Source organism: Chamaea fasciata, unplaced genomic scaffold (genome assembly GCF_029207755.1).
Source record: "Chamaea fasciata isolate MVZ Bird 193981 ecotype frontalis unplaced genomic scaffold, bChaFas1.0.hap1 SCAF_16, whole genome shotgun sequence".
In the NCBI taxonomy this organism is placed as follows: domain Eukaryota; kingdom Metazoa; phylum Chordata; class Aves; order Passeriformes; family Sylviidae; genus Chamaea; species Chamaea fasciata.
In genome coordinates, this window is record NW_027094101.1 from 12,106,367 (window position 1) to 12,131,371 (window position 25,005).

At 37.8% G+C, this 25,005-nt stretch overlaps 1 protein-coding gene across 37 annotated transcripts in view; it reads right to left on the reverse strand.

The window, feature by feature from the left end:
* RBFOX1 (RNA binding fox-1 homolog 1) overlaps nt 1-25,005 on the reverse strand; it is a 1,151,565-nt gene that overhangs the window by 56,470 nt on the left and 1,070,090 nt on the right. For 30 of the 37 annotated variants that reach the window (XM_066197674.1, XM_066197696.1, XM_066197683.1 and 27 more), the window contains 2 exons: nt 21,531-21,584; nt 7,521-7,601 (listed from right to left, as the gene is read on the reverse strand). In XM_066197674.1, the coding sequence (XP_066053771.1) occupies nt 7,521-7,601; nt 21,531-21,584 (135 nt within the window). The remainder of the gene's footprint in view (nt 1-7,520; nt 7,602-21,530; nt 21,585-25,005) is intronic. The other 7 variants (XM_066197682.1, XM_066197687.1, XM_066197679.1 and 4 more) reach the window with 1 other exon arrangement.

Below are 25,005 nucleotides of genomic sequence, written 5' to 3' on the forward strand. Positions count from 1 at the left end.
AACAGATCAAAAGAAGAATGAGGGCAAACAGCAAGGCCCTCAACAACACACTTGTGGGAGTGAAATGAAAGCCATGTTTACAGATTTTGGACACACTCAATGTATTTTATGATTATTTATAAGTGACCATTTAAAATATGGAGAGGCAGGAGGTAAAATGTGATTTATCCTGAAAATAGTTGCAGAAAAAACAATATATACTGATACAGAGCATCAGAAATGCTGTAGGAGGAATTCCAGGCAACACTATAAAATAAACAAACAAACAAACAGACCCCCAAAACAAACAAACAAACAAACAACCCCCCCCAAAATCAAACAAAAAAACCCAACAAGGTTTACTTTACAGTTAAAACCAGGATGATACTTATATCAAGATAATGCAATGCATATGAATGCAGTTTTACATAATTTTTTTAAATTTTGTACTATCTTTATCTTACTTGAAAACCAGTGGTATCCTGCATCAAAGCAAGGCCCAACACAATGGGACAGAAAAGAGTTTAAAAACCTTCTAAAGACATTTCAACATGAGATGACATCAACATTTCTCTGTACTTCCATACATTGGGGAGGGAATTATGAAAAGCCATTCCCTTCCTACTTACTACTGGTATCTTCTTTATTTAAGCTTTCACTTAAGCCCACTCTATTTAATCGGCAAGCAGGAAGGGCAATTGGCACATTTCTTTTCCTGATTACTATCGGGTGATTCTCTTCCTAAATAAAGGTAATTAATTCAAGAAGCACAACAAAAGATGGCTTGACCCCTAAATGTTCAGTAATAAGGTTTTTGTAGCCTGGAAATCATGTATGGAATTTCTCTTCTCAGATGTATGGATATTTCCCTTTGGCAGGCTTTTTGCACCCTCAGTCAGGAAGTGCAGCCCGATAATGGTTAATTTGGTTAATTAATGGCCCACTCACAGCCTCCTTTGCAGGGGTGCTCTGTTTCCTACAAAGCAACAAGAAGCAGACAAAACCACCAAGATGTAAATACAATGCCCTGATATATATTTTATCGGTGATAAAGTGACTTCCCATTCCATTTCAGCCTAAGAGAAAACAGACCAATTGAAATTTTAGTTGGCAGAACATTTCTACACTCAATTCAGAAATAAATAATTTGCGCTGGCAAATTATTTATACCACACGAATACTCATTTTTTAAACTGGTCCTGACCCATATTCTAATTCAAAATGGCAAGTCGGCCAAACAGTTAAACGATGGAAAAACTACAACAATAAAATGGGAACGAATTAATCGTTGATATCATTGCAATACATGTCCACTTGGATTGAAGGAGGTCAGACATGACTGACACACAAAACCCAGAGAAGGATACACCAAGTGCCAGCAGCATCCACCCTTCAGCTGCCTGGAGTGGCAGCAAGCTGCCATCATTACAGTATAATTTTCAGGTAATTACATGTGTGCAACAGATTAAACCTGACAAAATCAACAGAATCAAGGTTTCCAACCCGAATGCTTCCACTAATGATTTGGCTCAGAAAAGCTCTCTGAATCACCTTTTGAAAATTCCTATTTTCCCTGTGTAATTTTCTTGGTATTGAAAATATCCTGGAACATAATAGAAATGTCAAAGGTCTTCCTTCAATCCATTAGTAACGCCACAGGAAAATAAAATCTGGAATGTCTTCACTGAAACAAGCAACACGAAAATAGTTTCATAGAGCAGTTTTTAGGTGGTTTACTAATATTCTTAAGCCAAGTAACCTATTTCTAAGGCAAGGACATACTGCATAGACAGGCTTGACTTAATTTTCATTTCTGTAGCACAATGAGTCCTCAAATACATTAAACTCTACTGTTGGATATGCTCTTTATAAATATAAAATGTATATTTATCATTTTCTTCATTTATTCTATAAGCAAGATCCTGACCCGTCCTCCGTCTATGAATTAAAACAAAACACCCACAGGAAAAAAAAAAAAACAAACCTTTTTAAAACTAGGACATATGTCTGCTGTATGTAAGTGCTAATATTTTCAACAGAGAATAAAATTCCCACATCATGTAATTAATACTTTATGCTTGTGCCACAGATTTTCCTTCTCTCCTAGCACATAATGCATGGAATAACAGGAATATTGGAATAATTTTGGGACACTTCTAATGTCTACTCTGAAGGAATGGAGCGTGTTTTCCTGATTTGCTTGGAAAATAACCCAAAACTTTTGCCTTAAAAATATTTCTTGTCAAAAATATTACAGGACCAGAGGTTTCCAGGGAATTTGCCAAAAGAACTGCCTTCCCACCTTTCAAAAACATCTCATCTTTGCCTTGTTGCTTCCCGGTCGCTCATAAGCTAAAATCCCAGGGCAACATAGTTTATTGTTTTAATATCTGTCTGACGCAAAGCAAAAGTATTCTCTGGTGAGTGCTTTTCTGTCATATGTACTTCTGTGAAAGGAATATCAAGATAAATAAGATGTTCTAGGGCATATCATGGGATTATGAGCTTGGCACTGACTGAATTCTGTTTAAAAATAGTTGAAATAATAAATAAAAAAAACCATCTTAACTGATATTTTGAGGATGTGAGCTTGAAGAGCATTGGGTTTTAAATATTTTAATTAGAGGGGGGTTATGCTATTTTAGTATGAATAGAAAATGAGCACTCAAGTTCATAAATGGGACAAACAAAACGAGAGGAAATAATATTCATAATTTAAACAGTTAAAACAATAAAATTCTATTCTAATGGTACAATGGACTGTGAACTTACTTAGTATTAATTAAACTCAATGTAATGGCATTTTCTATATTGAAATGAATAACCAGTGATCTGGAAATTCATTTAGACCATTAGGTTAATTACAGAAACCGATGGAAGTTTTATCAGACAATTACAATTAAGGAACACGAACAATGTGGGACAGATTTATAAGCATTTGTACCACCTCAATCATTCTTGCTAAATTCCACCACCACTTCTTCCAAAACTGTAATCGATATATCAATTAAAAAATGGGCCATCGACTTCATTTGCCCTTAAGTATGATAAAATAAAATGAATTAATATTGGATTTTGCATTTTCATTTTTTTCTTCCTTTAATTCTACCACTTGATTGCAATATGAAAGATTTATTTAGGAGCTGATAAGCAGGCTTACTCAAGATGAAACAACTCTAACATTTAAGAAATCTAAGCCAAAATTGACTTCAGTTTAAAATATACTCATTGAGCTCAAGGCAAAATTCTCTTTTATGGGCTTGCTAAACATTTGGGAAATAGAGGTGCTCCTCTGCACATCATTCTGAACAAAAGCATGGAGAAACTTAAAATATTTTACCATACATGTGAGCTACCCATGCTAACAGTGAATCATCCCTTCAGTGTGTGCTCAGAAAAATCCACTAGTAGCTACACACTCAATAACTTAATGCTTACTTGGAGCTAAAAAAAAAAGCCTAAAAGTTTCAGAGATCAAACTGCTGATTTAGACAGTAAAAAATATTTAGCTGCCTTTGAATTTCCCATCAAATTTTAAATCCCATCTCTCTCCTGTTTCCCTCCATGGGGCCTGGGTAGGCACAGCTGGACATTCCTGAGGGATGGGATGCACAGCTTGAGGCCAGGGCTGGGTGAGCCCAGGAGTGCTGGGAGCACAAGGATTTCTGCTGGAAATGCATCTCCTCTTCCACATCCTGCCACAAAGGACAGGGATATAGGCTGGGAAGACAAGGGACAACAAACATCACTTGCAACAAGAGAGGTTTCCACTGCCAGCACATTCAGTCATTCAAACAGATGACCCCATAAAATTGTGCAATCTCCATCCTCAGAGGTGCAACCTGGTTCTTCCAACCTGAACTACTTGACAATTCTACAACTTCATATCTTCCTTCTTCCCCACGCTTTGGCTCTCATGAGCTTCTACTTCATTCACGTTTTCAGGCACTTCTACATAAAATAGAAAAATGGGGGGAAATAGGCACAAAACAGTTTTTAAAAGTTCTTGCATAAATTCATATTTTTATTTTTGCCTTTTTGACCATACATACCCAGATGAGTTACCATCCTTGGCAGAACAGTGATACAGACACTCAGGAACAGATTTTTTTTTTCTTCTTTTTTTGAATCTTCCTTTTGTCCAGCAGGGTCTTAATATTTTCATGGATCCTACTTGTGTGTGACTTCAATTCAGAAAAGTTCCAAAACTATTCTTGACACAGTTCTTATTTATCAGGAGATAAAAATTTCTTCAGGCTTTTAAAATTCCCTGTGGAAGCAACTATTCTAAAGAAGCAAGGGTAAAAAAAAGACTGTGCAGTCAAACTGTCTTTCAGTGAGATATCCTGGGCCTGTAGGAAGATTCCAGTGAGTGCTGACTCACTAGGATTTGGTGAACTCCAATCATTCCTTGCTGGATATAGCTCCTTTCAATCTTTGTCTGCATCCTGCATTATGGCAATGATGAAGGATTTAACTGAAATCTGTTGTATCAGTTCTGCCCTGGAGACGCCAGTCTTGTGGGAATCTGGAGCAGCCAAGGTTTCCTGCCTGGAATTCCTGGCCGTGGTTGTCACAGCACCTGTCCCACCCAGGGATTGGGAACACACTGGCATGCTGAAACTCTGCTTTCTACATAAAAAATTATCTATTCCAACAATAGATGTGCAAATGAAAAACTGATCCAGGTGCCATCTTCTCCTTCAGCATAAGAGAACAGATGAGGCATGAGAGACTATTGCTGCTGATTTGTTCCACTGTTTGCAGAAGAAACAGCTCATTTCTTTCTGTATTATGCCAAGGGCCAGAAGTGATGGAAGGAAGCAGAGTCATGTTTCCATCTCCTGACATATTCAGAGGTGTAACTAATCATTGTGCTGGGAAATGTACAGCGTGATACATAAAATATATCCTGGAGAAATAAAATATCAGAAGGGAAAGAGTAGCTCCAAGAATTCCAGTCTGCTTTCTGGAGAGCCAGTGGCTGAAAGTGCCCAGAGACATCAGAGGTTACCACCGGCCAGAACAATTACAAACCAAGAAGTTCAGTGAGAACCCAAGCTAGCCAAATTAAGAAAAATACATCCTACAACCATGTCCCAGTCCTTCATGCCTTATAACTCATGAACAAAAGATGAACAGTCAAGTTAGACAACACTTTGAAAAACTGGGACTGTCGTCTTCCAAATATCTGAAAACTCCTAAATGCCATTAGCACTCTCTGAACTTCACGATGGCCTTAGAAAAATCTCAGCAGACTCTTTCCCTTCTGTTAAAACAATTACAAAATGAAAACCCCTTAATTCTTACATCGTAAGCGGTTGTAAAATATCACAGTTACAATATCAGCAGTAAGAGAATAAACAATTAACAAATTATTCAAAAAGGAAGGCTGCAATATTGTTGTCTACATGGAATGATAATAGTACAATATTCATCTCCTAGGCACTGTTGACTTATCAGTTATAATTTCAATATTACAAAATGTGCACAAAAATGGAATATAGAAGATCTTTAAACTAATAAAAGAAATGAGACAAAAGTAAACCTTCATTTCTATTCACTTCTACTGGAATTTCCTATAGAAATGAAGCTATTTTACATCTTTATTGAAAGTTTTTTAATAAGAAGAAATAAAAAACCTAATTACAATATTTAGTAATTGTAGTAATTTTGTGTTACCAGGAGTTGTGACCCTGTAGGGGAAACTGCATTTTGGCAAGAGAAAATTCTATAATGATGGAAAAATTGTGACTTGCCAACGCGCAGATTCAACAAAAGTCTAATAATTTCTACTGCAAAGGCTACCAGCAATGCCTGTTACGAAACTGTGTATTACACACTGCCCAGTGGGAGACAGATAGGCAAAGCTTGTTTATTTATGTATTTGACATAATTGAATACAAACAGGTGTTTGTTAGGATACCATTATTCAAGGAGCACCACTGCAAAATAAGGTTTTTCAGCAGGACTGACTCAAGAGACATAATGGAAACAGTGAACTCCAGAGCTCAGCTTGCTCACAGTGTCTCTTTGGGGAATCAATACTAGTGGAAATATCATCTGATGGAAACAGCAATCCCACCAATAAAATTCCTGGGGTACAACTCAGTGAGACAATAGGAGCAGCAGGGTGAACTTATGAAAAGCTTTCAAAGAAGAAGAATTTTCAGAAAATTATAACAAACACTGCCCCCTCTTCTCTAAAAAAAGCTCCCTAATAGTGAGATGAGTGAAATGTTTAGATCATGTTCTAGGAAAACAATTGTCAGTCAAAAAGGAGGAGTGCACTAAAAATGTCCAAAAGGGAGCATTATTTTAGCTGTAAGTACTTCATATCTCTGTGTTACTACAAGAAGTAAAAAAAAAAAAGAAAACAAAAAACCAAAAAAACCCACTGCTAGGGAAAGGTGACATATTAGAAAATATTCTTGGAGCACCTGGAAGCAAATGCAGACTTAACTGACAATTTAATTTGCAATTTAAAACACTTGATGCATTTGGTTAGTTCACTATGCATTTGTAGACTCCAGACTCCACATTTAAAGGGGATCCCATATGAATCCTGGAAAAGCAGCAGCTCCAGGGATGCCATTGATCACGCTTGACATAAGAGAATTACATGACTATAGAGGTGAACACTGTGGAATGCTTTTGTCCTAATTCCTGGTTTTAATTTAAGAAAGAATTATTTTAGTAGTCTAGATAAGCTCTAAGAGAGTAGAACTGCATTCTGGATTGAATACAATCTCCGTAAAGAGCGTATCTGATAATGCTGTTAAATCAGACCATGTATTTTCTTTACAGAGGACGACAATGAACACAGAGCCAGGGCTGCTGCGAGCAGCAGCTCCTGCTCCTGCATTCAGCTCCAGGCTTCTCATCGCACTAGATACCAGAATGAGCATCAGTGGTACCCCCAATCCAATCTAAAACACTCTCAGAAGAGGTTTCTGCTCAGAATTTTAGAGGACACATCTCTACTCCACAGTTTTGTACAGAAAAATGGTTGATGGCAGCATCCATCACGTCAGCTTGTCTCTGCTCTTTTTATCAGGGCAGCTTTTTACGGCTCAAAATGCCCCCTGTCAAGAAGTTGTTCCTTTGGCAAAAAAAGACCTCATATCTAATTGTTTCCTGACCCAATCAAACAGTGGCACGGTAACAGACCATTTTGTGTTTTAAATTACAGTCGTGAGCAGGACAGAAGAAGAAACACATCTACACAAAATGCAGAGCAGGCAACAGTATTGGATTCCAAAATCCAAAATTCTTACTGTAGAACTTTTGACCATTTCTGTACCACATCACAATACAGGCATTTTTTTCTCTTTTTTTCTCTTTTTAAAATATAATATACTTTGAGAATAAAGATGAAAACACTCAATTATCTGTTGACATTACTTACATATGTTTATAAATACCACATTTACCTTAACAAGAGCCGTTGGGAAAGTTGACATTTTCAGGGGGCTTAATTCACAATTATTGTGCTTTTGTCACAAAAACAGAACAAGAAACGAGCCATAACACTAGCTTACTTGTGGATGTGTATACTAGTGAACTGGGGGCACTGTACACGGGAGATCCCTCCTGGTTTGCCTGGCACAGCAGCACCCTGCCTACAAGAAAGAGAGAGAGAGTGGTATCTGGTTTTGGAACACTTCAACTAAACCTCAGTTTGCATCTCAACAACAGAAATCACGTCACAACCGACCGAAAACCAGGGGTGCTTTTTGTCCTTTGGCTTCAAAGCAGGGAGAGCCCAAATGACCAGTTTGACATTGGAGAAAGCAGAGCACGGACATGACACCAGCGCTGCTGCAGGAATCGTCAGCCCCAGCTGCTCTCTGTCCCTGTCCCCCTGCTTCTCCCAAAACTGGGATCACCCACCCACCCTCCCCACCCAGCTGCTGCCTCCTCAGCCCCCTGGCCCTGGCTGGGATGAGGCTCCTGGAGCCAGCACAGCAGGAACACCATGTGCAGCACTCCCAGCACAGACATCAGACCTGTACATCGCTCCCCGTGCCACCAAGTGAACACTGACACATCTCAATTCAGTGGTTTTCCCTCAGAGGAATGCAGAAATGCATTTGTGCAAATATATTACTTTCCAGTAAATTAGCTGGGTTCAGGATTAAGAACAAAACCAGATAAAACAAAACTTTTTTTTTCCCAAGGAATAAAAGTAAAAGCAATAACCAAATCCATTTAAACCAACACGTTTGCAGTGCTCATTTTGAACAAATGACACAAGTTTAAGGTTATTTCCTTTTTTTCTTTCGAATGAACTTAAATAAAACACGTCAGGTTTTCTCAAAACTGTATTTTAGCAGTCTTAGCTGAATGCAGATTGAACACTGATCAGAGGTTGAAATAACTGTACTTTCAAACTAGGAAAGAAACTTCTTCACTGCTGGAATACAGTCCACCAGGAAAAGTGGGATATGAGACATCTGGTTTTTGCAGATATATGTGCATATATCTGTCTATACACACACAGGATTTTATACGCCATACACTGACATGCCTCAAGCTGTCAGGATTTGTGAATCACACAATTCAAACCCATCAAATTTATATGGAATTTGTGAAATTTTAGATGTTGTGCATTGACATGCAATGGAAGTGCACTGAATTGAGCTCAGTGTAAATGGTAGGCACATTTTCCACAATATTAGAGGAGCAATTCTAAACATCCATTCACTGGGCCAAAGTTCTGTCAAAAGAGATTTAAAAAAAAAACTTCTGTCATTAACCAGTGCTGTGATTGTTGTTTGCAGCTGTCACTTGAAGGAGAAATATTGGAAATATTGAAGAGTAATAAAATATTTTTTTTTAATTTATGCAATTTAACTGAGACTGTGACCACTGGAAATCTCATTAATTACTATGCTTCTAACCTTCCCAGACAATAGCACAGCCTTAACTAACAGGATTTAGAGATGCTTGCTTTTTTCCAGCTGTCCACAGCTAATATAAAAGATAAAACATAAAACAAGTTCATTTAAGACAACACATCACTGACTGTATTGATATCTCTCTCAGCCTTCAGCCCTTGTGTGGAAGCTGGCAAACGAGCATGCAGCTATTGAGATCCTAACTACAAACAGGATTTTCAGGTTAAATATAAAATAAATTAATAAATAAGCCCTATCCACACACTTGTTTGACCCCAGGAATGTGTGTGTTGGAATAGGGGTGAATTTAACACCACAGATGATTCAAAACCTGAGCTACTGCAGGAGCCTGAAAATGGAAGTGAGCTGAAGACCCACAGGCATTCATCCAGCTGAGAGAAACACATTAGGAAAATCAGTCATTTTCATTAGGCTTTAAGGACAATAGAACTATAATGACTTCAAGCATGTCTAGAAAACAGAGCAAAAGATTTTTAGAAGTCAAAGGTTACAGTTTATTTACATTATTCACCATAAATCCTAGATACACTTGGCTTCCTCCATGCTCCATAGGTATTTTCCCACTCTGTGTAGCCAGAATTCTTATTTTTTTTCTCATTTCATCTCATACAAATCTATTTTTCCCTACTCTAGTTGTCTAATTTCTAATTAAAGTACTTCAAAACAGATGCTTTTTACGTCTCTGCTACTAAAGTGTATTTAATTTCTTGAACAGAGCCTTCTAATTATATTTTGACAATCTGCCTTTGAATTTGTACATAATATTAATACTGATAAATAAAACATTATTATTAGATTGTGTTAGAAAAAAAATATGGAACTTTTAAAATCTACTTTAGCCAGCAAAGATTAGTTCATCTGCATCTAATTTTTATATTAAAAATATTTAAATTACAATTCATACAACTGAGGGAAGGCTGAATTATTTACAGTAAGATCTTGGATAAACCTCAGAACACAGAAACAATCTATAAATTTCCCAATGGGAAGGAAAAAAAGAAAAAGTATTATTTTTCTTCCAGAACACTACATTCTAGTGCGATAGAATTAAGGATTTGGGGTTTTTTTTAGAAAGATGATTTTAATATAAAGTTTTGAGGGAGCAGTGCCGGAGGGGACACTGAGGGGACCAGCCTGGGGTCAGAGGCACTGCAGAGACGCAATCTCATCCCTGGAATGATGCCTGACAGCATGGACAAAACCAGACTTCCCAAGATCAAAGACTATTCCCCCTCATCCTTCTCTTCCTCCACTGTTTTCTCCTCCAGCCCATGATTAGGAACGTACTGTTTGATGAGGTCCTTTGCTGAAGCACCATGGTTATTTTGAGAAATAATTACTCTAAAAATATTCAGGACTGTGGGAAAAAAAAAAAAAGTGATGTGCAGTCATTAATATTTTTAGAATATTTAAAATTCAGTTCCCAGTGGTTTCAAGATCTCTGACTAAATGCATTTCCCCTCATTTTTTCATACTTTCAAAAATAAGATTTTGTGTACAGTTATTTACACGATGCAGATAAACCAATCCACAGAAATACCAACGTACTCGTGGTGCTGCACAGAGTACTCACTGCCTCATGTAAAGCACTGCTAAAAAAATCACTGCATTTCTCAAAGACTCAAAGAAGTAACACCAAGGATCAACATGTGGATTCACCCACTAAATTATAAAGGATTTTCAAACCCCTTCTGTTAAAAATTGCTTTTGACTGGAACCACTGCCACAGTGTAGCCAGCACGACAGGCAGCTTAGAAGTCAAGATCTACAATTAGTTGAAAAGAATTTACACAATTAGCTGGAATCCCTTGTGGTATTTTTTGAGGAAGTATAAACCGAAATAACATTTTCTGCAGACATGAATGTATACCGTTAGCTAAAATCATGCTGTTGGTGTAAAATTAACAACGGTGCAAGGCCTCGATGCTGGGCCCAGCTCTCTCCTGTCACAGGAAGCAGATGAAACTTCTAGAAAGCTTTCCTGGCAATTTTTTAAAGTTCATACACCAGGACAGAGAAGCTGAGCCCGCAATGCCGCACCTCACTGTACACACGGCGTGAGCACCTGGGCTCATGAACCAAAAGATTCCAATTTACAGGGGAAATTCTGTCTATTCTCCAAGAATTTTGGGGGGAATTACAACGAATAGGAGAACAGAGGTTGTTTATTGGGGCTTTGCCCCGAAACACAACAAACTGAAGCACGGGGGAGAAATGTTCTCTTCACTCCAGGAATTCTAAGGAAGCAGAGCTTCCCAGAAAGCTCTTTGGAGAACTGGGAAGTGCCAGAGGTGCTGAGTTCTCTACAGCATCCAGCTGCTGCCTTCACAACAGGGTAAGCACAGAGGCTTTTTCAGTGGCAGGAATTAACCAACTCAATGCCCAGGGCTGGGCTGCGCTGGGTTTTAGTGCCCAGGTGGCTGAAATGAGTGTTTGTAATACAGGAACTAAGTAACTTACTATACACAAGGAGACTTAGTGATGATTCCATTACTCTAATCCATTGTACTCTCAGCTTTCCAGGTAAATCAGCTGCTCTTTACACATATTTTTTCTGTTGTATTACTAAAAGGAGCTTCACACTGCCTCTCACAACTAAGTACCAGTTCATCCATTCTTTAATACTATTTGCAAACATAGAAATCCAAACAAAGCCACAGGAAAAGGTGATTAAAAAATGAAGCTATTTGAGTCTCATTTTGCCTACATTATTATAAACTGTCGTTTTAAGAGCATAATCTAAATCTAAATCTAAGAAAACCCCATTCTTTATTGAATTCTGTGATTTTTTTTTTCTCCCAGTCCAGCTGGACGACAGCGAGGTCTTCCTGAATTAGCTCTGATCATTCTGATCACCCTTTTTCTTTGTGCCTTTTGCAACAGCTATTATTCCTAAACACTTTGGTGTTCAATGCATGAAGAACACCATAAAGCTGCATGTCTCATGAACAAATCAAGAGATTTGCAAGTGTATCAAGGATCCTCCTAAGCAATCCATGTCCACTCTTGGTTTGCTGTTCTAAAAGTGTAATTTAATATTGGCATTTTCAGATAAAAATAGCACTATTTTTGTTCTGGTCTGATATATTGTTCTGTGATGGATTATTTCAAAATGTCTCACAGAAATGGATCAGAAACACCTAATAAAAGGCTCCTGTTGTGCAGTAATAGTGTATGTTAGCTTCCATTGTCCCCTCTGACTAGGGAATTTAAAGAGAGCCTCTACAGCCTCTCTCTTGAATACATAATAGTAGTTAAGTGCTCTCTTAGCCCTTCAATATCAATAGTCAAACTACACAGACTTAGCATGCTTTTAAATATGCTGTTAATTCAAAAAGAAGTGCTCTGTGAGGGCCTTCAATTATCTGGGATCTCTATAAATTGAATAATAGCCTTCGGATTTTAACACAACCACTCATGGATGGTTGGCTTGATACACTGGATTGTTTCATCCATTATTAACAAGGAATAAAGGAGCAGAACCCCAAACCACATGCCTCCTTTCTTCCAACATGTTAAAAATACAAACAAAACCTATGTTTAATCCCACCAAAGCTTATACGTAGTTCCACTTAAACAAGAGGGTCGGGAGGAGAATTAAAATAGTTGATGTCTAAAGTTGATTTTCCTCAGTCCAAACCCATTTCTGTATTGCCTTCTGACAGCAAACCTGAAATGCATTCAATTATTGAACAGCCTGGGTGTGCTTGCTGCTGGTAGTGAGAATCTGTGCTCTATACATACATTTATGTAGGAAGTCCCTGACTCACATATAACCTGATCTATACTGTTTAAAATAGAGGGAGGGGGAAAAAAACCCCACAACAAAAAATCAGGCAGTGAAGGTATATGCTTCTTAAGACATCTCCTGGGACCTCTCTACCCAAAAATTCTATTTAAGATTTTAATTTTCCTTCCCATCACTTTTCTAAGCATAGAGGATGATTCTTTATTATCACCTCTCTTAGAGTGTCCCCAAAACACCCAATGAACTGCAGCACTGATTCAGGAAACAGCAATGAATGCTACGGCAAACATCACTTGTAAGCCACCCTTCCAATTATTCTTTGCTGGCCATATCATCCATTTCCCAGCTTGTGGGAAACAGACCTCTCTCCCCCAGTTATTCCCGTGCGGTGTCCAGGATGCTGTCACAAATTGGGATGGGAAGGGGTCAATATCATACAAGTAAAAATCAGAGAAGCAACAAAGTTTGCAGCTCTGGTATGAGATAATCCCCCCTAATTCCCTTCTCCTCACTTCTTCCCTCTGTAAGACATAGAACTCACCCCACAGTAACAGGGATCTCTCTTCCTGCCTGCTTAAAAACACAGTGTGACTGACTTGTTTCAAACTCAAATATCAAGCCAGCCTTCCCACAGACTGGCTGCACTGCAGGAACAATTCGTGTAATACTTCCATTCACAAAGTAAAGCAATCGCAGCAAACTGCCCTTTCCAAAATGAGTTAAAATTGATTAATCAGCCACAGGCATTCCTTGTCTGATAACTAAACTGAAACTAAATTGCACAAGCTCAGCTGGTGCTTGTACCAAAATCTGCACCATGTTTAAAGAGTTTATCTGTGCTCCTTAGTGAACTTTATCATTGGCATCCGTGTGCAAATCCTTATCCCCACACTGCCACCAGAGAAGTCTAAAAGCTGGACATGCATTATGTAGGGGAAAAAAAAAAAAAAAAGAATGGTACTATCAGGATTTCCTGCAAAATATGTTTACCATAAGATGCCTCTCAAAACCTCAGGTGCACATACTCTCTGTTACATTCAGTGTCATTATTTTATGCTGGGACATGCATCCTACTGAAGCTGCTCAGAATCTTTCAAAAATCAAATCTTCATTCCTAATCCTTCCAGGGCCTCAAGCAGACGTAGCAGGTAAGCAGGTAAATGATGACTATACTCGGTTTACTTGTAACTATGAGAAAAAAACATGAGAGAAATTCTGAAGTATAAACTTCTGAAGTAAACTCTGAGCTGGAATTAATACTCTTCTTGAAAGAAGATACTTGAGAATATACAAAGTGCACTCATGTTCTGCTGATAACTAAAATGAATTGCATTCATATGTCTGCCGGTTGAATAAAGACTGCAATAGGAAAAGAATCGCAGAATAGATGAAACTGGAGCCTTTCTGCCCAAACACAAACACTGCAGTTTCAACATGGCCCTGCAGGGATTACAAGTGGATGTGTTTATGCTTTATCCTCTCATATTGTGTCAAGACACTATTTTCTGTGTAAATTACCTATTTCAGTAAATCTATAAGACAGAGATGCAAATCTAATGCAATTAGATGCAGAGATGCAAATTGCTAATCCCTCAGTTCTCTTTGCTTACACCAGCAAATGCTGGTTCTGACTTATAAATGAAATTCTATTCTGAATGACAAGCTGAGAATATAAAAGACCAAAAATTGAATCATCATGCATAATCCTGGCTTTAGCTAGTCTATTTCTTTCCTTAGCCCAGACAGGTTCCAGAATTTCAGGAGCATGAAAAACCATTACAAAAATGGTAATGCAATGTTTCCAAAGTTTCCAAAGCACTCACTCTTACTAGGAAGCAATTCCATGCTTTGAGATTTCCAAAGAAAATCTGAGAGCACCAAACCAACAGAGCTTGTAAAGCTTGTAAAGCACAGCCCCCTCTCAGTTACTTCCATAACAAATAAATGAATCAATGCTGCATTTTGAAAGTTACTCTCAATAAGTATTATGAAATGCAATTACAGTGCATACTGGGGATCCTGTCATCCAGTGCCCAAAATGGGAAAAAAATGCTTAAGAAGGAAGAGAAAAACATTAGCAATATGTTTGGAATACAATTAACCATAATCTTAAATTGTTTTAGCATTAATTTACAGATGTAATCAAGGTTTAACACAGAACAGAGTTGTTTTCCATTCCACTTAAATGTATTAACTTTACATTTCATATATTACTTTATTACTTTACATTTCAGAATAGTTTGTCTGCCTGACTGTCCATCCTAACACATGGATCTTCCTAACTTGGTTATTCTCCTAATCAGAGGAATTTATTCCGCCACATAACTGCTACTAACTTATCTAGCATTGCAAATATCCCACCCAGTTCTGAACAAACAAACGTTTTAGTGATGACCTTGTAGTTTGTCTTAAATTTTCCTCTGGGAGATCCTTAAACCAGTGGTTTTTACATCTATCCCTGGCTGATACTTGGATTACAGCCCCTCCTTTATTCTAAAAATGCACGTAGCAGCCTTAGCTCAGGCCCAGGCAGTGCCCATCTAGGCTTACCCCTGTTGCGCAAGCAGTTGGTGAGACAGGAGCAGTAGCTCTAAAACAGCTGGATTTATAACCAGCCTCAAAACCTACACCACACGCATTTTGGAGAGGCTGTCACCTTAATTATTTAACTAATTTCTGGTCTCTCACTAACCACAGAACACATTTTCACCAAGCAGAAGAATAATTTAAGAGAAGTCCAAGGATAATTTTCCTTTGAAGATTTTCTTTGTGAGTAAGGAACAGTACTTAACTATTTTTAGCCCTTTAAAATTTGGACACATATCCACAATAAAAACATCTAAACAAACACAAGAACTCAGCAACAACTCAATGACAAAGAGACGACAGTACAGCTCCTGCTCACTCAAAAGGTTTTCTTTTGAGTTATTTAAGTAATATCTAAAAAACGACTACGTGAACTGAGGAGAAACATGGAAACATGGTCATCAGATCAAGACCTACATCTCAGCAAAATTTTACCAGCAAGCAAAAAGTTCCAACCACCCAGCCCCCAAATACATCCTTTCTCCTATTTTGCAAGAACTCCAGCTTTCAGCAAATACAGATTTCCTGTTTTTAATGATTCTGTTTGTGAACAAATCCATCATAATGCAATATCAAATGGTTCCCCATACCGGACTAGGGTCAAAATTTACAAACTGTTACACTGAAGAAGCAAAACCTCACTTCTTAACAGTTTCCTACCTTCTGGCATAAAGCCATATCTACGGCTGAAGATGTACAATTAAATAATCAAATCTCTGGAAATTCTTCTAGAGATCACATAGAAGAGTATCAAATCCCAAGTATATCCTGTGTGATGTAAATCCAAGGGAAACATCTTCAAAAGGGAAACACTGACAAATGTCTGTGGTCATCACATTAAAAATGTGAAGACTTCAAAACAATGGTAAATATAGGTAGATAAATCCTGCTCCAGATTTAAATATATAACCAATTGACTGAATTAATGTTTAAAAAATAAGTCATTTGCATTAGCTTTGAATAAGCCTTGTTTAGTTTCCATGAGGGTATATATTCTATTGAAGAACTCATTATAATGTAGCATAAAGCATAGTTAATTTTGGATTATTATTATAATTTCAATTTTTAGTAAATAGCTAGTGCAGATGCTGAATTACATTTTTCTACTGGCTTTATTCATCTTTCACAAACCAGGATTTCCTCTATGATGGCTTTTAAAAGCTCCACAGAGTCTTAGAAATGCATTAGCTGTCATCAGTGATGTTAATCTACCTAGGAACTCCTCATTTGTATGATGGTATTTTTAACATTATGATTTTTGAAACAACATTTACAGCCGTGTGTTATGCTTTGAAAAGAGGCATCTATATAACACAGGTGGAATATTAAACAATCATTATTTGACTGCAGTTAGAAAACTATTTAAGCTGCTTATCTAACACTACTGCAAATATATTTATTTAGGAAAATCTGCTTAGTCAATAGCAAAGTTTGAATCCAAGTGTATGTAATCAAATGGTAAAATGAGTTAATCTGTGGAGTGGCAGACAACTTTTAGAAAAATTCTGCTTTAGAGATACGATAGAGTGAACTTTTACCCCAGGATTAGAATGCTGTGCAAGCATATAATTCAGCTTCTCCAACTCCAAACAGTTTCACTGAGAAGTGTTTCTAGGGTATTTGCTGAGCTTATGCAAGACTCATTTAAATTCAAAGAGAAACACTAGAAAGATGAAATGAATCCCAGGTGCTCTTACACTCCAGAAATAGATGCTTTAAGACATGAACAAAGAGAATCAGTATTAGCAACTGTACAGGAATCCTCTCTTCCCCTGGATTCATCTTACTTAAGGGCATGGTTTTATACATATTGCTATGGCAGTTCTTTACTTCTAATTACATATAACATTTTATTCCAAACTTTTGAACAAATTTCTGAAAGGAAGTTTGTTACAAAATCTGATTGTTGCTGGCTGGTGGATACTGTTGGCTTCCAAATGCCAAAAAAAGCCCAGAGCATCTAAAACTTCTCTGTCTTCTGAGGGCTTATAAAATAGTTAAAAATGCACAGACTCTTCCCCTCTCTTTCATTTTGAGTGATGGGGGAAATTTTGCCAGTGATCATGGAATAAATGCCCAAGAAACTGGGTGGTTACAATAGTCTTCACTGGGTTAAGGCTATTTATGAAGTGAATACAACTACTCAGTTATGTGGGCTGACTTAGAACTATCTCCTAAAACACCAAGAACTTAATAGAACTCAGGAAAAATAATAGTGCCTTAAGTAAAAGGAGGATGGGATCTGCTTTCCGGTGAGCTGTGCTCAGTGACTTGCTCTAATGGCTATTCACCTCTGATTTTCAGCCCTTTCTTTCTTCAATGTCCACTGAAATTTTGAAATCTCTGAAATACTGTTTGTTGGCTATGACCAGACAAGAATATTTTCTCATGTGAGTTACTGTTAATTCCACTGTTTTCTGAAAGAGCATTCACTAGATTTCCAGGTAATTTCTGTAACATCTTTTCCCCTACCTGGCATTTGGGAACTGCCAAAACCGAGCCTCTCCAACAGGTATAACAAAACTGTTTTCTGCCAGGAACAAAAAAGTCGTTTAAAATGGCCTTACTGTGTCTGAAGCTACCTGCTGTACAGGACTGATCTGTTGCAGTAACACAGGTGCAACAATATCCTATATTTCAATAAGGAGAGTGCAAGAGATTGCTAAAAAATTCATTGTTCCAAAACCCAAAAGGGAAAACCAAAAAGAACTGCAGTATCTGAAAGGAACAACATGGAACTTGGCTGTCAGACTGCCTGAGGCAGAAAGAAAGGCTTGGTATTACAGATAAAATATACACTACATAAAAATAAGCAGGTGAAAATGATATTATAACAAACTGCAGAAACAAAGAAAGTACTAGGGCATAGCTAGTAAAGAAACTCAGCTGCAAATCTGTATTTTCCCAGCCATAAATGAGTGAATGGGGAAAAGAACAGACTCTAGCTTAAATACAGGAAAACTATGGGATGTATTTAAAACTGGATGGAAATACAAATAGATGAAAAAATTATCCCAGTTTCCATGAAGACTTTGTGAGACAAATCACACAGTGCTTCTTACCAATTTCCTTATTAGGACCTGCCTGAGAATTTAATAAATATTTTACTGAAAAAGATAAGAAATAGATGACACAACTTCATTAAGCATTCCTTTCTCGTAAGAGGAAAACCCCCTTAAATAGCATTATTTTATTTACTAGAGGGAGACTGTGTGGGCATAAGCAATCTTTTGAAAAATCTCCTATCCATGATCATATATAGAAAAACGCAATTCTGTGAAAAGCTGGAATGATATGTGAAAAAAAAAAATTCTTTTAGTTTTCTCTAAAATATAATTTTAGGGCTTCCCAGCAGGATGGTGGGAAGGGCAGGAACTGTTGGCCATCAGGGAGCCTTGCCAGGCCCTGGAAGTGCAGCAGGAGTCTCCAGGGGGCCTTTCCCAGAGGTGTCCCTGGAAATTCACAGCAACGCCATCGTGGCTAAAGAGCCATGTTGCCGGAGCGCTGGAATTTACTGCAGCACGAGCATTTCACAGGCACAAAAACAGTCTTAGAAGGGCTACCCAGGAAGAAAAATCCATAGTGTTTTGTAAATACACAGTATTTTGCAGTCCCCAGGTAATACTTTCCTACCACAGTGTCTGCTGCGCATCTCGCGGTCTCCATTTTTAGCTGTCACGCGTTTCCTCAGTAAAGGTTTTTTTCACACAAGTGTACACTCCAAAAAAACCCCGAGCTGTAACAATCATGTCACTGGTCCTACTGTTTACCATTATCTTCAAGGTTTTAGGGTTGATTTACATTGCGTTTCTCCCTATTTGACTTTAATTGTCTGCTTCAAGTTGTCAGGACATAACTATATCTTAGATTTGCATTGCATTAGGGGGATCTTCTCCTTTCTCTATTGATCTTGTCTTACAGAGTAATTTAACTCAATTCTAATTTTCCCCGTGCACGCGGGGTGCTCTCCATCCAAGGAAGTGAGTTATGTGTATTCAAGTGGTGCATCTTATGAATCTTGTTAAGCTTTACCGCCTCCCAGCCCGCACTGATGGAATATTTAATCACAGAAATGAGTTGGCAGATTTGATGTACAATACGGGGAAGCCTCGTGGCTGCGGGCGCTGCCGGCAATCGAGAGACGGGGGAATTTGCCATCCATCAGTGCCATCCTGACAGCTTTGTATAACCTTCTGTTTTTCACTTATTTATTAAGATTAAAGGTACTTTAAATCAACAGTTTCTCTGTAAATGTATCATCTTTATTTCAGGAGTGGCCAAATTTTTCATCATTTATTAGGAGCTCAAGGAACTTCTCGCACTGACTGAAAAAGTTGGTACAGTTTTATCACGATGGTTGTGGAGACAATAGGTAAACTGAACAAGTAGAACTCTGACTGTCTTAAAAATCACATCTCTAATTTTATAATCTTCAAAAATTTGATTCCTCCTTCTCTAAGGAAGGTGGTGGAGGGAACTCAAAAGGAAAGGTAAGTCACACTGTTCTATTCTGACATGCAAGAATTGCAGTGGGTTTTTACTGTTTCATTTCCTAACAGCTTTAGGAGATCTGCACAATTTAAACTAAATTGTTTAAAAGAAAGTTTTTACATTTAATTGTGGGAGAGATCGTATTTTAGTTGATATAAATAAAATGCATTTGACATGCATTGAAAAACCCAACAAGACCCAAACATAAACCTGTCTGAATGTATAAACTGAAAAAAAAAAAAATTCTGAAATAACTGAAGTATCTTGATGGAACTTTCTGCAAAGGTGTGGTGGAGTTCGTGTCATAATTCATAAAATTAAATTAATACTCTTCTAATGGTAATTAAAGATTCTCATTAAGAAGGGCAAACACCTCCCTAGTGTTGGCAATAAAAATGCACTTGGGACTTTAGGAGGTTATACCAAAAAATCAATAACCTGCCATTTTATAATTAAAAGACAAAATAAATGTTAGGGAAAAGTCCAGTAAATTAGGAAAATTACCTTCAGGAGAGATTGAAAATATTGATTTTAATTTACAAACTATGTGAACTCTTCATGCCCTACTTCATGAGACAATTATAAGTCAGATTGTTAATTCTACGTACGTATTAGAAAATTGATTACTGTACTATGGGAATATTATTATATTTGTCATTAACACAAAGTCATTTATATACAATGACTAATAACTCTGACTTTCTAATTTATGCAGGTTCAGGGTTGGTTCACTAACTACTCAAACGAGATCAATGTTAAATTCCTGTTTTCAAGATAGACATACATCATCAAGGAAATAAATTCTGCCTGCACCAAATATTGCAATTCAATGAATGCCAAGTTAGTATTGTTACTATACTGTGCCACTTTTACCCTAATTGGAATATTTTTATCTATCTCAGTAGAAGCTGATTTTTAACCACAAATATGTGTTTGGAACATCCTTTTCAACAATTTTCATCTCTTGAAGTCCCTCAAATTAACAAAAGTTTTCAGCTTTGTCAACTGGAGACTCACATATCTCCATGAGTGGAGATTCCTCAGCTTCTGCAGACAACCTCTTCCCATCCTTAACTACCATCCATCAAAAATGCTTTCCTGCTGGCTATTCGTGGGCAGCATTGAAATTCCTCTGGAATCAACTGGGTTTTGGACTACAAATAAGTTCATTTTCAATTCAGTTCCTACAGCATATTTAGAAACTACTTCTAGTCATGACTGACTTCCAGCAGACAAAACCTGAATCTCTCACTCCAAGATGCAACCAGAATCAGAATCTGGTCTCAGTCAGGTGAAAATATAGATTTAAAACAAAAAAAAATCTAACTGAAAAACTAACTATAAAATGTCAAGAAAAATGCTCAGGAATAAGTTATGATTGCATTTACTCTATACCTATGTATGTCTACATACATGAATGTACTCTATATATGTACAAATAGATAGTAAAGATTTTTCCCTGTTCCTTACTGTTGTTCCTTACTAAAGAATCCCTGGAAGAAAGCAGCTGCACTAAAATATGAAATAAAAAAAAAAAAACTTATGTAAGGCTAGGATATTGCAGTACATTCCATGTTATACTATCTATTTTCCAATAAAAAGGCATTCATATATCTTCTATATAAAGTTTATCACACCCAAGTAAGGTAAAATCTTGAATCACAAATTTATAAATGACTTGGAAATAATGTGAATCACACAAAGAAAGCAAACCTCACACCAAACACAGATTCTGTACTTTTGCATGTTTTAAAGAATACTACAATGAAATGTGGCCAGCGGGACAATCACAGAGCAATCCTTACCTGCATAGAACTCTGGACTATAAACTGCACCAACAACTGGATTTAACTTCCAGCCTGCAGCAAACAAAAACATAACAGTTAATATTGTAGTTAGTGATCATAATAGCAACAATTATTATTATTATTATTATTATTATTATTATTATTATTATTATTATTATTATTATTATTATTATTACTACTACTACTATTATAGTAGTAAACACAGACAAAATTTCTGCAAGAAAGGTCACTGTAATTCAAGTTTCACAGGCATCTTTGATTACTGACGTCTAATAGCAGAGTCTGAGGTATGGAAATAAATCATGAAACAAGGCATATGGCACTAGAGTGAACAGCCAGGTGAATTACTGTGGCTGAAATGCACATGGATTTACTCCCTTAAGCTCTGGAATGAAGTCAGCTCTAGCTCAGGTATCCCCATAGCCTCCAGTACAGGGCAGAGTTGTTCTTAGCCATTGTTTTGGCCCTCTGGTTATGAGCCAGAGGAGCCAGGACAGTTCATTCTCTGGACACAAACATTGCTGAGAAGCCTTTGCTAGCGAGGGTTACGGGACAACCAAATAATTAGAGCATTTTGATTCTATCCTGCAAAAGGAAATCACAGCCACAGCATGGAAATGTCTGTCGTGACAGGAAGGAGAGGCTCTGTGTGGTCCAGTGAAATGCCAGGTCTCAGGGGGTACAGATCAGCCACTGCCTTGCTCCTAAACAATCACTAAATGCTCCTAATAAAGACTGCCACAGAACCACAGCACAGAACTCACAGATCTTCTGTACCTGAGTCCTGGCCAAACTCCAAACGACTGTTTGCACTTTACACCTGATGCAGCATTCCCAGGCAAGCCTGGAATACCCAGGCTGGCTGCAGACAGTGCAAAGGGTCTGCAAAGCATGGGGAATGTCAAAGATAACCAGGCTGGAGGGACTAGAGGGGAAGGGGCAAGAGAAGAGCAAGAGCTGCAGACGCGTCAGTGTTCTCAGCTGTGCTGCAGTGCCAGTCACTGTGGTTTGCTCAGCCACAGGGAGCTCCCAGATAACTGCAAACTCCACAGAACATCCCCCCACCCACACTCTCTTCTTCCTTGAGTGAACAATTATTTGAGCTGCTGGAACTGAAAAATTATGGGGTTTTCCTAAAGCACCCTCAAATCAGGGGAGTGGGAAGAACTTTTTGTAAATGGAAATAAAGAAAAAAAAAAAAAATCCCTGAGCAAAAGCACGTTGTAAACTCCAGAGCTATGGTACTTAAAATAGAACTTTTAACTGCTTCTGGAATCAAAATACAATCCCAGACACTGACAACAAGGCTTTTCAAAATCACAAAAGCCACGATTAGAGGAATTTAAATGCACACTAGGTTTATTTCTGCCTTTCCCATATCACGTAATGCAAAAGCACAGTGGGAAATCATAAAGCATCAAGGCATTATAAGACTGAAAAAGCGCAATGCAAAGTCCCAATAACAGACAAACTATTCCCACCCTTTCAAGCTACCTCTATCTCATGCACAGTAACTATTTCTTGGTAATTAACTGCTCAGTAAGAGAGGGGAGGGGTGGTTTTGAAAGGCAACTCGTGAGTAAATTCAATGTAAGCATCTTTGCATGACACCTTTTCTGTAGAAGTGACTGAAGTTGCTCAGTGTATCCAAAAGACAGGGAAGCTGGAAAATGCCCAGCCAAGAAGGGCAAAAAGGTTTTTCCTCCTGAAAATACCACAGGTGTTTTACCTGATCATTCCATTTTCCGTTCCACAGGATTATATTTAGGAACATCAGAGTATAACATATCTCTTAGCCAAAATTTGAGTGATGAAAAGTCATTCAGATTTCGAGACTTTGAGTAAAAATCTAACTTTATATATGGTAGGGAATATCCAATATTTCAAATTCAATGCTTCCTCAGAAGACCACTGATCAACACCACCCGAAATGAAAGATTGGACAGAATTCTGGATCTGTCAGCTTTTGCTGTCAAAGCAGCTGACAGACATCTCTCAGCTTCTAAGTTACACTAACAGTGCCACAATTTGTCTGAGAGAAAGAAAAAAAAAATAATCTTGGAAGACACAGATTGTTCTTCACAGCTGAAAGGCAGTCTCATATTTCAGCTCCTTACCACTCTCTCAGTGACGGCTGTCTCATCTAACTTTTTGAAGCCTGTGGAGGAAATACTTCATCGTGAAAATAACAGTAATTAAACTTAACTTTATCTTGTCAGCCAACAATGTGCTGGCCCATAGTTGTGTGGGTTAATCAAGTGTGATGGGAGTTGATGTATCTGAGCCAGCAGCTGCCAAGTAACCCTTCTGCAGCAGCTGGAGGAGGCAAATTCTCGGCTGTGGGTGTAATTTTGTGCATTTTTCTTACTGTCACAATATTAATGTCCTTCTTGAGTTGAAATTGTAAAAGCTTGAAACTTAAAAACCAGCCAAGGAAAGAAAAAACCCTCTGCCTGACCCAGCTCCCCAGCCATCTAGAGCACCACGTGTCCAGTGTGCTGAAGGGAAGGAAATGATCCTGGGGAACAAGCTGTGGTGGAAAATGGGGCACAGGAACACAGAGAGGATTATTTTTGCTTCCTAGACCAGAGAGGCCACCATGACCAGAGAAAGGCTTGGGTAGGAAAGAACCTTGTGACTTCATTGCCTTCCCTCCTGTTTATGATCCAGGTAGGGAGGACAGGGAGTGGGAGAGGATTTAACTGTGCTAATAGGCACTAGATGTGATTTTGAATCTAAATTTAAAACAACAGAAGGCTCAAATCCAAAGCACCACTAGTATAAACTTTAAAATACATTTATCCTTTTACAGATGTCTGTTTCATGTTCTTCCTTTATTGCTGCAGTTCTCTGGATGTACTTGCCCACAATTCTCAGTACCCTACAACCCCTGAATGAGCATCCTGAATTGCAATGTGGGCATCAGAAGAAAGTACAACTGTGAACAGGATAGGCTGGAATATCTAAAAATGTCTCAAATATTTTTGCCAACACGTAGCGCTCCTGACACTGAATTTCTTTGCAAAGAGAAAGCAGTTGTATCTCCAAAGCACGAGGTGAGCCATCAAAATTATCCTGACTGATAACAAACCCACCAAAAAAAAAAAACCCCTCCCATCAACTGCTCATTTGGGGAGTCAAAAGTCACTGGAAAACATACTTATTTCAAAGACCATTTAGGACACAAAAGCACACCACTTATTTGAACAGAGCTGTATATATTTTTTTAAAAAATCAAGTTTTTGAATCTTACCGACTTCTGCAATCTTATTAACAACATGAGCCCTGTTATCAAACAAGCAGCTGTATTCAGGAATGAAACACAAAACAGAGTGGATCTTGTTTTTAAATTAAAATAAATATCAGTTCCTGACGTTTTGATAGAATACAACGTGTGCCCCAACTACCTTTTGAATACCTGCCAACAACATGCCAGTCACAAGATACACTTTGAAAGATAAAGAGAGGCATT